At 33.8% G+C, this 18,260-nt stretch overlaps 1 protein-coding gene and 1 long non-coding RNA gene across 3 annotated transcripts in view; both read left to right on the top strand.

Moving 5' to 3' along the window:
* The window catches only part of Fkbp14 (peptidyl-prolyl cis-trans isomerase Fkb14), a 41,157-nt gene extending 31,309 nt beyond the window's left edge, over positions 1–9,848 (top strand). Inside the window, exons 2-4 of one of the 2 annotated variants that reach the window (XM_089710662.1) lie at positions 7,496–7,584; positions 8,155–8,408; positions 9,089–9,848. In XM_089710662.1, coding sequence (XP_089566788.1) covers positions 7,496–7,584; positions 8,155–8,408; positions 9,089–9,271 — 526 coding nt within the window. In that variant the 3' untranslated portion in view covers positions 9,272–9,848. The remainder of the gene's footprint in view (positions 1–7,495; positions 7,585–8,154; positions 8,409–9,088) is intronic. The other variant, XM_089710730.1, reaches the window with a different exon arrangement.
* Positions 9,849–14,841: 4,993 nt separating this feature from the next.
* Positions 14,842–18,109, top strand: LOC149491165 (uncharacterized). The gene is made up of 3 exons (XR_016316069.1): positions 14,842–14,858; positions 15,025–15,113; positions 17,804–18,109. It is a non-coding gene; the product is annotated as an uncharacterized LOC149491165 (long non-coding RNA).
* Positions 18,110–18,260: the final 151 nt, after the last annotated feature.

Below are 18,260 nucleotides of genomic sequence, written 5' to 3'. Positions count from 1 at the left end.
TAGATGCATTAGTTAATTACATAACTGACCGCCTCCTTGGTACAGTGGATGACGCGTGAGCGTAAAACCGAGGGGTCCTGGGTTCCATTCCCGGTGGAGACGAAGAAAAAAAATGTCGTGGTCTGGCAGGATACAGAAGGCTGATGACTGACTTCACTTTGATAGATGTATTAGTTAATTACATAATATGAAATAATGTTTTTTTTTTTAACAAAAGGCATTCGCACAAACCAAGGACCGTTATATTCTTTGCTATTAAATATCGCGATCGTTAACATTTTGAGCACGTGATCATGATATAAGAACTTTTCGCTATAACACTAGGAATCCTAACCAGTTTCTGACGATATCCAGACTTACTACTTTCACTCAACCGTAACATCAGCGGAACTAATTGATTTAATAGAAAATTACACCTTAATTATGAGATAATTATAAGACAACAGGGACATAAGATAAAATAATTTGGAAAATCCAAAAGTGCACTCCTCATAATTTTTTTTTAATAAATATTTATTAATTATTATTTTTGTTTATTTAATAACAATTAAACCACATCGAATCAGACCCTGAAAAATGAAAGGGTTCTATTCCTGAGCATACTCAAGCGTAAGAGAAAAAAAAAGACTCGATTAGTAAAGTATTTCGGTCGCTATCGTGTTAACAAGAAAAAGGATCCGCACATACAGACACACGGACGTCCAAGACAGAACTTTTTTAAACTGTTTTTTAACTAGTTTAAATAACAAAAATGACATCAAAAATATCATGAACGTTAAAAATAGTGTTTTTTCTTAATATGTGTGTGTATGTATTATCTTACAAGTGCAATGTATGATACATAAAGACATTTTAAGTTTGAAAAATCAGATGTTTTGCGCGAAGTGACAGTAGTACCCACCTCAACGCTTCGCTTATGAGGCGTGCAATATATTGTTTTATTAACTTAAAAGTCGGAAATACAATATATTTTATCTTAGTTACTTTATATTATAATGAATACTGCAACATCGGGATAATAATAAAAGAGTCTGTATCTCAGATAATTGTCTACGACATTTTTGTACAAGTTCCCGGTACCGTATAATAACATCGCGCCTTTGAAACAGAGTAGTCATTAAGGTATACTATTATTAGAAATGTTTTTAATTTAATTTTCTCTTCCATTTAATGCAAGCAAATGCGTCATAAGCATGTCTATTGTTATGAACTTTAATAATGCCGAGCCAATACCATTACTTGAGTAAATATCTCGTTCTTTTATTCTTGCTATTAAAATAAATATGCAGCAACCTAATGTTGCTCAAGGCTGATGTTTGTTTAAAACAAGTGATGATTGTTCCTTTAACTCCTCGAGGAGCATAGGGCCTCAGTAAACTTTTTCCAGTCACGTCGATTTTGGGCTTTTGCTTTGACTTCTTGCCACGACAGGCCGGTTTTATTTAGTTCAGCAACCACGGATCTCCTCCACGATGCAGGGGGACGACCTTTTATTCTACGACCATTCGGGGGCGTCCAGTCTAAAGCTGTTTTTGCTATATTTTGTTCCGGCCTCCTAAGGCAGTGTCCTATCCACCCCCACTTCCTGGAGCAGATTTGTTGGTCTATAGGTTGCTGATTGGTTATTTTCCAGAGTTCTTCATTGGAAATTGTATCAGGCCAAAAAATTCGTAATATACTTCTTAAGCATTTGTTCAGGCATACCTGGAGTCTGTTGGAGATAGCTTGTGTTACTTTCCAAGTCTCACAACCATATAGCAGTATCGACTTCACATTGCTCTCGAAGATTCGCAATTTAAGCTGACGGGATAAGCGACTTGATTTCCAAATCGGAGATAACTGTGCAAAAGCAGCTTTTGCTTTCTGTATTCTGTTTTCGATATCAACCTCTGCACCACCGTTAGGGCTCAGAATACTTCCTAGATAGCAAAATGTAGGTACTTCTCGAATTGATTTTCCATTTAATGATATTTGCAGCTGTTCATTTGTCAATGCAGTTTTCATGACAACAGTTTTTTGGGTGTTGTTTTGGGTGTTTAAAACAAGTACTGTATTCAATACACGAACTATTTGGATAACTAACAATATCATATCCAACAAAAAGCGTAGAATTATACTCGACCGAGATCACATTTGTTTTTGATTAATGATAAAAGTTATACAGATAGGTAAATTTTAATACATATAATATATTAAAATTTACCTATCTGTAAAATTATATTAACAAAATTTCAATAAATATATTATATTTATTGAAATTTTGTTAATATAATTTTATTTGAAATATAAATATTATGAAATAAAATATAAATCATAACATTTTCCGCGCGCGGCTTCGCCCGCGTAGTCAAAGGAAATTCCCGTGGGAGTGAGATGTTTCATCGCGGTAAAAAGTAGCATATGTCACTCTCTAGCCTCCTAACTTTTTTCAGACACGGAAATCATATCATAAAATCGCTCCGTGACCCGACGTGAAAGAAGACAAACAAACGAACAAACACAGTACTGTATTTAATTTTAATGTATGAACTTGAAAATTACTAATCAGTAAATCGAAAGAGTTTAAAAATTATTCTAAATAGATGAAAACATTTCGACGCCACGCTCCGCGCCGTTGGAAAATAATTTTCTCACTGCAACGACTGCTCTCTTCTGACATAATATAGTTGAAACCAAAATGAAATCGCTTTCTCTGGCTCTATGTCCCTATGTATGCTTAAATCTTTAAAACAACGCAACGGATTTTAATGCGGTTTTTTTAATAGATAGAGTGATTCAAGAAGAAGGTTTTAGTATATAATTTATTAGGTTTTAGACAAAGCAACAAAAGACAAAGCCACGGGCGGTAAGCTAGTCATTCATAAAATACTCGGTAATATATATGTTTTGTAAATTCTAAACTAAATATTTATTTATAACTAAAAACACTGTGTTTAATAATAATTATTGTACGATTCACACGCATTCATACACAGTCACACACAGCTTATTTCCACAAGGTTTCATTTGAAGGCAGATTGCAACATAATTTGATATCGCTCAGAACAACATCTTGCGAATGCACATTTTTATTATCTGATGTAATCTTGTGTGAGTCTCATTGTCAGGAGAGAGTTGAACTATTGCACCTACATTGCTTTCTCTTTGCTTGTTTAACGTTTAGACCGTAACACTTTCGTTGGCGAGGTCACTTTCGCAGGCTCTTGGTAATGTCCCAAATACACGTAAACTAATACTATTAAAAATGAATAAAAGTATGTACATATATGTATGCCGCTTAAAATAGAATCTTGAAATCTGGCTAACGTGATCATTTAAATTATTCTAAAATGGGAACTGACAATTTACTGAGAGTTTTTCCAGGAATATTAAGCCAGACGTCCGCGTCGGGAGTTTTAATTTTGCAATTATTCGCACAAGCAATTTTTCTAGTTGAAATCTGTCTTTTAATATGGCGATTGTTCATTTGCGTTTGATGGGTTGTGAGCTATGGTAGGCTTTAAGTAAATAACTGAAGTAACATTTGCTTAGATTTTAGAGATGCTCTTAAAATTATTATCGATATATTATTCTCACTTCTGAGACCTACTGATTGTAACCTAAACATCATTTAAAGCGGTCTAGCCATTTCTTAGGACATGGAAAGCAATCGCAGAAGGAATATGGATACATATGTACAACGATAATTTTTTATAGATTTACAGAAAATTATGCTACTTTAATAGGAAACCATTTGTGGGAGGTTTTTTGATCCATTCCAACGTCAGACGCTTGCAATCTTATAAATGTCTGTTACCTATACTAAGCCCTCTGCCGTGCTCTAACGTAAATTAATACCTATACGAAGTAGGTTTAATTAAATTACCATCACATATTTTATGCCTCATACTATGTTAGAATTTAATGTATGATTGCAGCTTTGTAAAAATACCTACATATATCATAGAAAGCCTTTGATGTTGATGCAACCAGGAAGCAATATTTAGCCACATTGCTAAATGTCAAACAAGTACAACTCAATGCTTCATTACCTAACTAGTTAGTATTCATAGTATGTGAATATTGTCCTAAACTACGTAACACTAGGATGCCCATAACCAGATACCTGCTTGATGATTCGTGAAAGTGAATGCCTCACGGATTCACATGTTTGCGAAACGTATTGCAGAGGATTATTTAATTTAACAATTTACATTTATTTGAATTCGCCTGCTCTTACACCTGAACTCGGATTCATTTCGCAATTTAAGACAAACCTTGGAAGAGTTTAAAATTACTTCCAGAAATTAAACGTTTCCCAAGCCTATGTTGTAATGTTCACTGTATAATTTTAAGAAGAGATCAATTAGGAAAATAATATAGAAACTTCGTAATTCGGACACTACCAATATATAAAATAACAATACATACATTGAATTCCATCTTGGATTTTAATTTTTATACATCAGATCTACGCACAGTTAATAAATACGAGACAAGAAAAGTAATTGCTCAACCAGACGAAAAATAACGAAAAGGAATGTTGCAACTTCTTAATTACTGAAATGTCTTTATAATCTTCGTTGGATAGTTGCGTCTATGAGAAATTGTAGTGGAAAATATGATTGTAGTGTTAAAATAAAATAGTTAAATGACAAATAGAGCGTGTATAGCTTTTAAATTAGCGTTGCAATTTCAATATATGAGCTACAGAGTGTCAGTGGCTTTAATTAAGTATGGCCCATTGTCCTCGATGGCTATCCAAATAAAGGGCTTAATTGTCAACAAACCCGTCGCAAGTGATAAATATATTATAGATTATATAAAATGTAACTAGTTAAGGCTTATACATGCGCTAATAACCTTGACCATACTAGACGGATCTCAAACCTCTCCCGCTGCACCTTCTTTTTTCCTCGCATTTTGTATTTAAAAAGATACTAATCAGTGAAACAAAAAATCCTCGTCAGGGACTGTTGTGTAACTGATAATTTATTAAACATAAAATTTTCAGAGCTCTAAGTCAGCAGGTTACGAAGTTTATAGAGTATTTGCGGAAAAATCGATGACCACGGCACATTTTTTTTTCTAGAAATCTATTAACTTTGGAAAAAAATCCTCGCGAGCAATTAAAGATCAAAGACCATCCTATTTTATATATTTTTTTCGGTATTGTGCTTTATGTTGTACCAGACTTTATAGAGGTTGAACATAGTCAAAATTGCCGGGTAACGCCTTAAAAGGAATCCTCAGAAAAATTTACGTTTTTATTAATTATAAATACAAATGTTTTGTTTTCAATGAAGATACTTATTTCTAACTATGCAAGAAATAGTCGCATTGTCTGAACATCTGTGAATAGCGCATTCAACCCATTTTGTGTAAAACAAAGGTACCTATTGAGGTTAAAATTATTGTAGAACCAATTTCCCTGGTGTCATCAACAGCTAAATGATATAACGGTTATAAGATAGGTACTATGCAGACATTCTATGTAAACCTGTCTTTGTTGTCATTACTTTGTCCAAAATATAATACAATACACTCTCACTTAGAAAATTTGTCGTAGGTACGTACGTAAAAGTAGATATTTAAAAATCGACGCGGACGTTCTAATCTTAAGTACCTACAAATTTTTTCTTAATCAGTCTAGATTCAGTTATAAGACAAAAAATAAAATAAGTACATATTATCAAGAAGTAAATCGTAAGTGTACAAAAAAGTTTAGTTATAAAATTTCGGAGGGTACGGTTATGTAAAATCTCTGTGATATAGGTGAACAGTTTTCGATGCAGTATCCTGTATTCCGAAACAATGGGCTATGTAATAGTGTTCTGATCCTCGGCACCTATTTATCTTTTTGCCTGATCGCATTGTCAAAATACATGAATAGTTGCACCATGTGCACCCTGTAATAGTGTAATATGTTTTTACTAGGTGTTCTGTATGTGATATTTTTGTCTGCAGCAGAGCTAATTATTATTATTCTTCACTAAATAGTATGAAAGAAAGTTGCTTTCTTTGTTTCTATGTCCCTTTGTATGCTTAAATATTTTAAACTTGCGCAACGGATATTGATGCGTTTTTTTTTATAGATAGAGTGATTCAAGAGGAAGTTTTTGGTATATAATAATTTATATTTAGACAAAGCAGGCGAAGCTGCAGGCGGTAAGCTAGTTAAAAATATATTGTGCCATAACTACTACTAAAATCACCTGTTAAAGCAATCCAAAACAGAGCCCAAAATAATAAAAAAAATACATTAAAATCCAATAATACAAATAACAGAATCTCATGAGAAATCACTACATAGTATAAAACAAAGTCGCTTTCTCTGTCCCTATATCCCTATGTCCCTATGTCCCTTTATACGCTTAAATCTTTGAAACTACGCAACGGATTTTGATGGGTTTTTTTTTAATAGATAGAGAGATTCAAGAGAAAGGTTTATATGTATAATAACATCCATTAAATAGTGGAGAAGAACTGTTATTTTTGAGGTTTCTAATGTGATGTCGTAAAAAATTACATTTTTTCCGCTTACATTGCAAACGCAGGCTGAACCCAACGAGTTGTATCAAAATAATGTACTAAGTATTATACACATTGAAAAGGTCTACAGAAAAGTCCGTGATGGTATATGTCTATTTCTTATCGATAACCCACAATAACTTTTTTTTGTCATTTACTTTTTACGACAAATAATGGCTAATTTTCGAAGCGATTTTAACCAATACAGCATTAATCCTTAACCAATTAAATACATTGTTCATTTAATATAGATCTATATGGCCCTTTACACCGTATGATTTAAGTGAATATTTTCGAAGATATTACAGATTTAAAAATACCTCGGGACCGCGGGACTTTCCTCTCATTAGAAAATTTGTCATATTATATTTTATCTATTATCTTGAAAGAAGAACAAAGTCAGCTGGCCGTAGCATGGTGGATTATACGTCAGCTGGCAGCTTGAACATGAGAAATAAAAAATTTTCAGTGATTTCCTCTCAACTCAAAATTTACCTGGTGATCGTTTATATGCTACTATAAATGAAATTTAGTGTCAGCTGGCTGTATCTCGGTGGAAAGTTCGTCAGCTGGAACCTAGAAAGTAACGCAACAGCATCTATAACCTACTGAATCTTATTAGCTGACGAATTTTCCATTGACTTACAAGTTACTACTAAGTACTTGAAAGTTATTACTGTAAATTTAATTTATTTATTTATTTATTTGATTTAATTCAGATAATTGCAATATCCATATAATTGTTAGTATCTTGTTACCTTAAAAACTATGTTAGTATTAAAATTACACAATTCATTATCAACCTAAGTTATCAACAATACTATTTTAAATCTAATGACCGATGTCAACCGATGACGGTATTCTATCTTGCTTACTATTTTCCATTGACTTACAAGTTACTACTAAGTACTTGAAAGTTATTACTGTAAATTTAATGACCGATGTCGGTATTCTATCTTGCTAACTATTCATTTCTTCGTTACAGCTACGACCGCGACCAACCTTTCACTTTCCAACTCGGTGCCGGTCAGGTGATCAAAGGTTGGGATGAGGGTCTCGTTGACATGTGTGTCGGTAAGTAATTTTCTCTTCGACATAATAAACGTAAACCCCTTTGTACACAGGGCTACCCAAATCTTCGTTACTAACGTATGCAGTATGCTGCTATATTTCTATATGCTATAGCTACTATATTCAGTATCAATCACGAGTTTCGAGTAGCGCACGGTTCGTACACATAACAGTGTATCGCAACGCTTGCCTATTTAGTCTTTATCATAATATATAGATATTATCTATGTATGAATCTCAATGCATTTGTATAGCGGTAGTCTCTTGGAGACTAAAAACGAAGATATTTGAGTAGCCTTGTGCACGAATGGCCCAAGATAAACTTTTATAAAGAAAATACTGATTTTTAATTCTGTTAATCTTTACTGTATGGATAAATTGACTCGTAAACTAATAATAATCTAAGTTTTCAATTTCAAATACTTAGTTATAAAAATTGTTCTTACACAATCGTAGATACCTACAAATCTTTACTAATAATTATAAAGTTTCGAGTCGAGCTGTCAGTTGACAGCGTTGAAACTAAAAACAGTTAATTAACAGTGTGATTTAAGGTACTGCCATAATTTTCAGGTGAAAAACGAAAGCTGGTGATCCCATCGTCGCTCGGGTACGGTGAGCGCGGGGCCGGCAACGTGATCCCACCCCACGCCACCCTCCACTTCGAAGTGGAACTCATCAACATCGGCGACTCGCCCCCAACAACCAACGTATTCAAAGAGATCGACGCTGACAAGGACAACATGCTGTCCCGCGAAGAAGTGAGTATAGAGTTAGCCTTCTTGGCAATGGACACAGATCGTGACTCGGTGCTGTCGAGAGAAGAGGTCAGTTCACGATTATACGGGTGATGGGATCTTACCGCATCTGCATACAAATGTAATTAATTACGCATGGACAGTCTGTAATTTCTAAAGTATTTAGTGCACGGCAATGAGCTGGTTGCTTGAATACCATAAATAGCCTTATTTATATAAATTTCAATTTCAGTATTATAATCAATATTTTCCCTCCGTTGCTGTCAAATTCTTCAATAGTTGAGAAATAATTATAAATATTTAATAAATAATTTTAAAATGTTCACATAATATAATCCATCCATCCATAATTTTTGAAGTGAAAACTTCTTTAGCGGCGTTGGGTATAAAATCCTAAACTCGCGTCAGGACACGTGACCCTGATCGAAAAAGCGTAAGACGGATGGATATCAAACATGCTCAACGTTAATAATCAAGTTTTCACTTCTGCCGGCACTCCCGGAGTGCAACCCGTCTTTTTTTTATTACTGGTTTAACTGTTAGAACAACCGACAACGTTTGCCGGGTGACCTAACTTCAGAAAGTATTGCTATCCAGTCTTCTCAGTATAAGCTTTACTTGGTTTCAAACTAGGTGGCGTTGTATCAAATTATGTAGGTATTAAAATGTGCCTAACAATTTATATTAAGTACGTAAATAAGTTATTTCTATTAGATAATTAATATACAAAACTTATTTTTATTTGCCAGGTCAGCGAATATCTGAAGAAGCAGATGGTTCCATCCGACGGCGCTGAAATTAGCGAAGACATCAAACAAATGCTCGAGAGCCATGACAAACTAGTCGAAGAAATATTCCAACATGAAGACAAAGATAAGAACGGTTTCATCAGCCACGAAGAATTCTCAGGACCAAAACACGACGAACTATAAATGTTATGTACAACAAACTCCCAAATTAGGCTAAATGCGGGGAGTACCATAATTATAGACTATAGAGATTGGCACATATTTATAATCCGTATAATACATATTGGCTCAGTTAAGTTATAACTTTTAATGGAGTGACGCGTCGATTACTGCATGATCATGCATAATAAGATAGTTAGTCTTTACTTTTTAATTTTTATACATAATTATGTTGTTGGTACTTATGCCTTTTATTATGTTAAGTCAAATAATTTATTTTAATAAGTTATAGATTTTACACCGTTTCGTTCTCTATTCATATTATATTTTTTAATATTATGTTTTGCAATTTTGCTGATTTATTAAGATAGTTATTGTTGTACTCGTATGTCTTAGTAACATTCAAACTTTATTACCAATTACCATAGATCTGTAATATGTCGTTATACCTAACTCGCTTTTTATACATTCTTATGTTACATATCTACTTATTAAATAAGTATAATATGTCTATGGTATACTCGGCTTAAATATTTGCAATAGAAATAATATATGATGATCATTTCTTGAGATGTTGAAATAAATTAAAATATGGCTAAAACTGAGTTTCAATTACCCTTAATAATAATTAATATTTCTAATTTATTTACGTATCAAATACAATGATATCCTTTATTTTCTTATAATATCCCAGTGAATTATATCTCAGATAAAAATATGAATACGTGTTATCTTTTGCACGCCTCATAAGCGAAGCGTTGAGGTGGGTACTACTGTCACTTCGCGCAAAACATCTGATTTTTCAAACTTAAAATGTCTTTATGTCTTTATTTCATACATTGCACTTGTAAGATAATACATACACACACATATTAAGAAAAAACACTATTTTTAACATTCATGATATTTTTGATGTCATTTTTGTTATTTAAACTAGTTAAAAAACAGTTTAAAAAAGTTCTGTCTTGGACGTCCGTGTGTCTGTATGTGCGGAGGATTTTCTTGTTATCACGATAGCGACCGAAATACTTTACTAATCGAGTCTTTTTTTTTCTCTTACGCTTGAGTATGCTCAGGAATAGAACCCTTTCATTTTTCAGGGTCTGATTCGATGTGGTTTAATTGTAATTAAATAAACAAAAATAATAATTAATAAATAATTATTAAAAAAAATTATGAGGCGTGCACTTTTGGATTTTCCAAATTATTTTTAATAATATATTGACACTCTACATATCAAGGTATAATTATCTCTATTACAAAGTATATTGCTTCATCTCTCCCAATACTCTATAATAAAATTTTCAAAGAATACACATAACTACTGGGTCGATTTATAAAAGAGAAGCCTCTATTGAAGGTAGGCGATCAAGAAGACTGTATCAACTATAGACCTATCTCGATTTTACCAACATTAAGGTATTCGAGAAATTAATGCTAAACCAATTGACTAGTCCCTTTGCATCTAATAATTTACTGCACACCAAACAGTTTGATTTCACAAAGAGGTCGCTCAACAACAGATGCTGGAGTTGCACTGCTAACACATATATATAAAGCATGAGAAACATTAATAAATGCTCTGAGGATATTTTGTGACCTCTCCAAGGCATTTGACTGCGTTGAACATTGTACTTTAAACAAAAAAGCCGTTTTTCATACAAACGTAGTCCCCTGTTTCCTCCCTGGATTGTGCCACTAGAGCAATATATTTTTTACTTATATTCTTCCATGGTACAACTACGATCTATCAGTTGAATTTTTTTAAATCATACCTTTTTAATATAAAAAAAAATATACATTAGGGCAATTTTGTTTAGTTTTCTCTAAAAATTTCTGGCAGCACTCATGATGAAATCGGAACGAATTTATCGGATAATGTGAAAGGGCAAATTGTATCCGATATCCGATCGGATAGTGTGAAAACGCTCAAAGTTGGAAAAAATCTGAAAAAATAGATGGTGAAAAAAATTTGCCTACTTGAAGGATGTACTTATAATTACTGAGAGTGAGAGACACTACCGCTAGGTACTTATGTTTTAACCATTTATACAGTACTAGCACTACTAGCAAACCCGGCGAACTCCGTTTCGCCACCAGAGACACCTTTTCTTTGCTATAAACCTCACGGAGCCCGAGACCTTTCCAACGAATGCAAAACTGTGGAAATCGGTTCGTGCGTTCTGGAGTTATAGCGTCAGGAAGGAAAACCCGACTTATTTTTATATAGTAAAGCGTCTTATTCACGGTCAATCCCCGACGTACGTCGGCTCAAGGCCGCGGTGCTGGATGTATCCTACTGACGATCGTGCGCGCATCAAGCATGGCTAGGGTTGCCAAATTTTATTTGAAGAAATAGAGTTTATCTGATTTTAAAGGAGGTAAATAAAGAGTAAATAAATATTTTTAAAAATGTATTTTTTTGTACTTTTTGCAGTAACTAAGAATTTTTCATTATTTTTAAATGAATTATATGAATCCAAACATTCCAAATCTAAATTTATATATTTCAAGAGCTCATTTTTAATTAATTTTTAATGAAACTCGGTTTCTCTCTTCCCGCCACTTCACATTCATGACCGAAAAGACTCTTTCAGTAAATGCTAAAGTGGCGGGAACAGAGAGTATATAGCTAATCATTTTTTTTAAACAAACAAATTCGTCAAGATATTTTTTTTAAATAAATTGCCATTTTTCTGCAGTGGACTTTTGCATAAAATCTGTGTTATTCAACAATTCGCCTTGGAGTTCTTTTAAAATAATAACTTCTGAATATAAACTGTCCATGTGTACAAGGTTGATCCAAAAGTAATGATAATTGGGATTTCCTGTGTACATAAAAATCAAAAATAACCGTTTCTTGCTTGCTCATGTACTCACTAAGGGCGTATTCAGAAAGAAAGCTTGAAACTTATAAGCGCTTATCGGCGCTTGTCATGTTCATATATTTTCCTGCGCGGGTTACCAGCACTGACAGGAAAATATATGAACATGACAAGCGCCGATAAGCGCTTATAAGTTTCAAGCTTTCTTTCTGAATACGCCCTAAGTTATCACAAAAAAATCATATCAATAGGCCACGTTTCCAAGTATTTACATTAATTTCTGTTGGCAACACTAATCTGCTGTACGTCCGCGCTATTCACTGTCCATCTGCACGACGTTCGCGGTGGTGGGGGTGCTTGCTGGATGAAAAGTTGGTCGTGCACATCCAGCAAGATAATAATAATAATTATTGACGTACGTCAACGCTATTCACTGTCGTTTTGCGTCGTGCATCGTGTATGACCTTGGCGGGACGTACGTCAAGATGGACCGTAAATAAGACGCTTAAAGCGTCTTATTCACGGTCAATCCCCGACGTACGTCGGCTCAAGGTCGCGGTGCTGGATGTATCCTACTGACGATCGTGCGCGCATCAAGCATGGCTAGGGTTGCCAACTTTTATTTGAAGAAATAGAGTATATCTGATTTTAAAGGAGGTAAATACAGAGTAAATAAATATTTTTAAAAATGTATTTTTTTGTACTTTTTGCAGTAACTAAGAATTTTTAAAGTGAAACTTTTATTACATCGTCTCAAACTTTTTGGTCTGTGTAGCGCATGTCGCGTGTATCGCGGCTGCCGAGTAGGTATACCTACTCGGCAACCGACCGTCACGCGACATGCTCTACACAAAGCAGTGTTCGGAACCGTTCGAACAGTTTCACTTTTACCGTGGTTTCATAAAACCACACAACATTTTTCATTATTTTTAAATGAATTATATGAATCCAAACATTCCAAATCTAAATTTATATATTTCAAGAGCTCATTTTTAATTAATTTTTAATGAAGCTCGGTTTCTCTCTTCCCGCCACTTCACATTCATGACCGAAAAGACTCTTTCAGTAAATGCTAAAGTGGCGGGAACAGAGAGTATATAGCTAATCATTTTTTTTTAAACAAACAAATTCGTCAAGATATTTTTTTTAAATAAATTGCCATTTTTCTGCAGTGGACTTTTGCATAAAATCTGTGTTATTCAACAATTCGCCTTGGAGTTCTTTTAAAATAATAACTTCTGAATATAAACTGTCCATGTGTACAAGGTTGATCCAAAAGTAATGATAATTGGGATTTCCTGTGTACATAAAAATCAAAAATAACCGTTTCTTGCTTGCTCATGTACTCACTAAGTAATCACAAAAAAATCATATCATTATGCCACGTTTCCAAGTATTTACATTAATTTCTGTTGGCAACACTAATCTGCTGTACGTCCGCGCTATTCACTGTCCATCTGCACGACGTTCGCGGTGGTGGGGGTGCTTGCTGGATGAAAAGTTGGTCGTGCACATCCAGCAAGATAATAATAATAATTATTGACGTACGTCAACGCTATTCACTGTCGTTTTGCGTCGTGCATCGTGTATGACCTTGGCGGGACGTACGTCAAGATGGACCGTAAATAAGACGCTTAAGTCAGTAGAAGATTATCTATGGCTTGTTAATTGCTCCGAGATCTATGGTTTTAACGGCCATATTTTAAATCGACCGGCGCCGGCGCGGCGCGGCGAGTGGCGACACACCACAGGCGACACACTGGCGCCACAGGGCACAGACTGGCGCCAGGCGCACGGCGCACCCTAGCGGTGGCGTGGTAGCAATTATGTAGTTACTGGTCAGTGTTGCCATATCTATTAAGTTTTAGGAATCATAACTACCTATTTTTTTTTAATTTTCAACACCATTAATAATAACATTTTTGAAGTGAAAACTTCCTTAGCGGCGTTGGGTATAAAATCTTAAACTCGCGTCAGGACACGTGGCCTGATAGCAGCGATGCACATACATATTATTATACCTACATAAACTTCATACATTTGTTCTCCCATGAGGTTCCCTAGTAGAGATTGTTGCTTAGCAATAAGGATATATAATAATAAAATATAATATACAAGAGCCGGCTCTTGTAACGATATCTTTTTTTGTAATATTATTTTTGTCATACTTAAGTTTGTATAATAAAGTGTTATAAATAGATAAATACACAACACTGTACATAAGAATGGAGAAGGTACGTGGAGTCAAAGATCAGAAACTCCGCTACGAAAGGCCAGAAAAAGTCACTATAATGTATTGTATATAAATAACTAGCTTACCACCCGCGGCTTCGCCTGCTTTGTTTAAAACCTAATAAATTATATACTTAAACCTTCCTCTTGAATCACTCTATCTATTAAAAAAACCGCTTCAAAATCCGTTTCGTAGTTTTAAAGATTTAAGCATACAAAGGGACATAGGGACAGAGAAAGTGACTTTGTTTTATACTAGGTAGTGATGTATATGTATAATAGTGATTTTATCTATTTTTAATTAAAAACCTATTAATTTAGGGTAGTAGTGGATCTATCAATTTTTCATTAGGGATTCTACCAATTTCTACCGATTTTTGGCACATAATATTCTGCTATTTTTCATAAAATCAGGCATGGCAACACTTACTGGCTAAAGTTTAACTGGTTTATAACGACTCCCATTTGCTCTGTGGCGTCTGTGCAGTCAGTAGTGTGCGGCATTTTGTGAGCGGGTCAATCAATGGAGTCTTGCAATGAATTTGATGTTGCAGGTTTGTATTTTGCAAATAATAGGAAACCGTTTAAACTTTTTTTTAAGAATTCTTATTATACAAGAATTCAGTGTACCTAATACTTCAATAATACGTTAGTTAATATTAAACTTTTTGACTTGAACTTATTTAAAACTTGGTTTATCTATAAACAATTAACTTGCAGATACAGTTCCCGATCAATAGAATACGTTTGAACTCCGGTATCACCTAATCAACATAAGCATCAGCATTCAGCGCATTCACCATGAGACGGTAAGTACCTAAATAACGCACGTGTATTTATTATAGCTTTCCGCCCGCGGCTTCGCCCGCTTTGTCTAAAACCTAATAAATTATATACTAAAACCTTCCTCTTGAATCCCTCTATCTATTACAATAAACCACATCAAAATCCGTTGCGTAGTTTTAAAGATTTAAGCATACATAGGGACAGAAAAAGCGACTTTGTTTTATACTATGTAGTGATAATATCTCCCGAAAAAAATGATAACTGCCATTACCATAGTTTTATTGTTAAGCCATATTTGAAAAAGTTTCTATAATCTTTATGTGATAATAATTACTTTTATAATATGTAATATTTTTGGAAAAACGAAACAGCGAAATAATGAAAATTTACCATATTATTTTTTAATACATTACACACGGTCATACATTACACACCAATGATTTTTATTAATGTTTATGTACTGTGTTCTAATTAAATACAATATTAGATTAGTAGATAGATTACTCTCATATTTATTCACCGACTTCAAAAAAATGGAGGAGGTTATCAATTCGGCCGGTATATTTTTAATTAAATAGGTTCCTACCCCAGAATAAAGTTCATTGTTCTAGTTCTGAATAATGCATATATGTATGTATATTATCAGATTAAGAAATCAGTCAAATGCTACTTAATTATAATTATTAAAGGGGTTTTGGTACTTTTGGTTCCTGTTTCCCGGGGTAAAAAGTAGCCTATGTCCTTTCTCGGGTATTAAAATATCTCTATACCAAATTTCTTAGTCCATTGAGAAGTTATATTTGGGGTTGCGTTTTTTAGAGGATGCAATTTTATTTTTTTGATGTGTTGGGGGGGTCAGTGTGAAGCTATCATCAAGTTTGTGGGGTCGCCACCCTTGTCCCACGGCCGCCAATTTGAAAATGGCGGTTGAAATGGTTTTTACGATATATCTTATACTATTTATCTGATAATAAAACAATGTTAACATTATTTGTTGCAAATTCTCTACAACTTAGGTTCAGTAATTTTTTTTTGTAGAACTATAAACAAAAGTTATAAGCGAAAATGTTCAGAAATTAGAGATGTTTATATTTTTCAATAAAACTTTTTTTTATAAGTTTACGAAGAAATTATATCAGACTATTTTTGTAGATTGTTTTTCGAAGAACAACTTTTATTTACAACATTTTTTCATTAAGTAAATAGCTAAGGTTTTACAGCCCTCCGAAGTGAGTACCATTACCATTTAAACCATTTCAATCGCTATTTTCAAGATGGCGGCCATGGGACAAGGGTGGCGACCCCACAAACTTGGTTTTGGCTTCACACTGACCCCCCCTACACATCAAAAAAATAAAATTGCGTCCTCTAAAAAACGCAAGGTCAGGCCTAAAAAATGTAACATTTCAATGGACCATAAGGCGTGATTAACAGACAGGCAGACAGAGTTACTTTCACATTTAAAATATTAGTATGGATATAAGCGTTCATATACATCGTTTTGATTAGAATTCTTAAACAAATAAAGGAGAAACCTAAAAAAATCTTTGATTAAATCATTTAGATCGAGGTAAATGATTAATACAAAACCATGGTGGTGAAAAATGTCATTGTTTCCTCTCATTTGTTTTTTAACAAGTTTGTTATGTATTTCATCCTTTTAATCGACACTAATAATAGGCACAGAGAAACTATTAATGCAAAAAAGAACAGATTCTAATTGAGCCGATACATATCAAACTCCGGTAAGTCCATCCTAACAGAAATGTGGGAGTCGAGGTATTTTTAATAACTTAAAAAAACAATATGTTAGGACCTTTATATTTTATGACGGATATAATATAATACATTTGAATTATTTTTACGAAGAAAAAGAAATGTTTTACTTGCTGATTATGCCACAAAATTAGATTTAAATCTGGACATGCATGCGTTTGATATGTACCAGCAAAACTTACCAAGATTTGAAAAGCATCATCTTGGACTTCTCCTTTCTCCTGCGATCACAAGCAAGAGGTGTTGTTAACAATGTGTATAGAAAAATATTGCATGAAGAAGAATCATACACATCGCAATCTTCAACTTTGAAGTGCGTGGAAGATTTCACTGGTAAATTGGACATAACCGTTTTGATACTTTAAATTAAAAATATTTTAAATCCTGAACTACCTAAAGTAACTAAATCCAATAGAAATGATTTTGGGTTATAATGAAACAAAAAGTTGCGGAGAAGAATGTTAATAGACCTGCTATGGATATCAAAAAAATAGTGGAAGAAGCTTTTTCTGAAATTGGGCCAGAGTAATGTCTGAAATGCTGTGTGCAAAGTCAGCAAAATCGAAAACGATTCTACGAAACCAGATAAAGTAATAGAAATTATGGAAGAGCGTTTTATTATAAACACTTCTTTATCATCATCTTCATCCGATGTAGATCTAGAAATGGAAGTAAATATGTAGTTAGAATCTTTTTCCAGTTCTGGATGATATTAGATATATTATTTCTTGACGGAGTATTTGTAAGCTGTCCAAGTCAATTTTATAATGTTTGTTATGTGTATCTGTTAATACTTACGAAAATATTAACACACACATATATACAGAATTCATAAAAATTCTTTTTATGAATTCTATACAGTTTTTTATCCGATTTGTAATAAGAAAATCTTATGATTCACCAAAAGTGACTATTTTAGTCCTCCTATTATTTACAGAGTCCAAGCACAACGCAAATTCGCCGCGGGCATACATGTTCCGGTTACGCGTCAAACGCAACAAGCCGCTGGGGACAGGAGAACAGAAACACCGCCTGAATCAAGAGTCTTCCAAATACACACTACACCGAGCTCGATGTTAGATGTGGTGTCTTTCCAAGGCAAGTGAAAAATAAACCGTGAAATAAATCGTAAAAATTAAAGTTCCCTTTTATGATTTTTATGGAAAATACTACACTTAACTATTCACTAATTGATTGTATGATCAATCACATACCACATATCGAACTACACACCAGTACCACATTTTTCTAGTAGCCAATATACTATTTAACCTATACGTGTTCTGTTACGACTGAATGCTCTAGTGACTAGTCTATCAATACCACATCACTTAAAGAAATAGAAAAACTTTTTATTTGCCACTATGTAAAAATATGTAACATATCTTAATAAT

This window comes from Colias philodice, chromosome 1, assembly GCF_061535455.1.
Source record: "Colias philodice isolate Cphi_HAF_F1 chromosome 1, ilColPhil1 Martin Lab GWU primary, whole genome shotgun sequence".
Taxonomy (NCBI): domain Eukaryota; kingdom Metazoa; phylum Arthropoda; class Insecta; order Lepidoptera; family Pieridae; genus Colias; species Colias philodice.
This window is presented reverse-complemented; position numbering and strand designations above follow the sequence as displayed.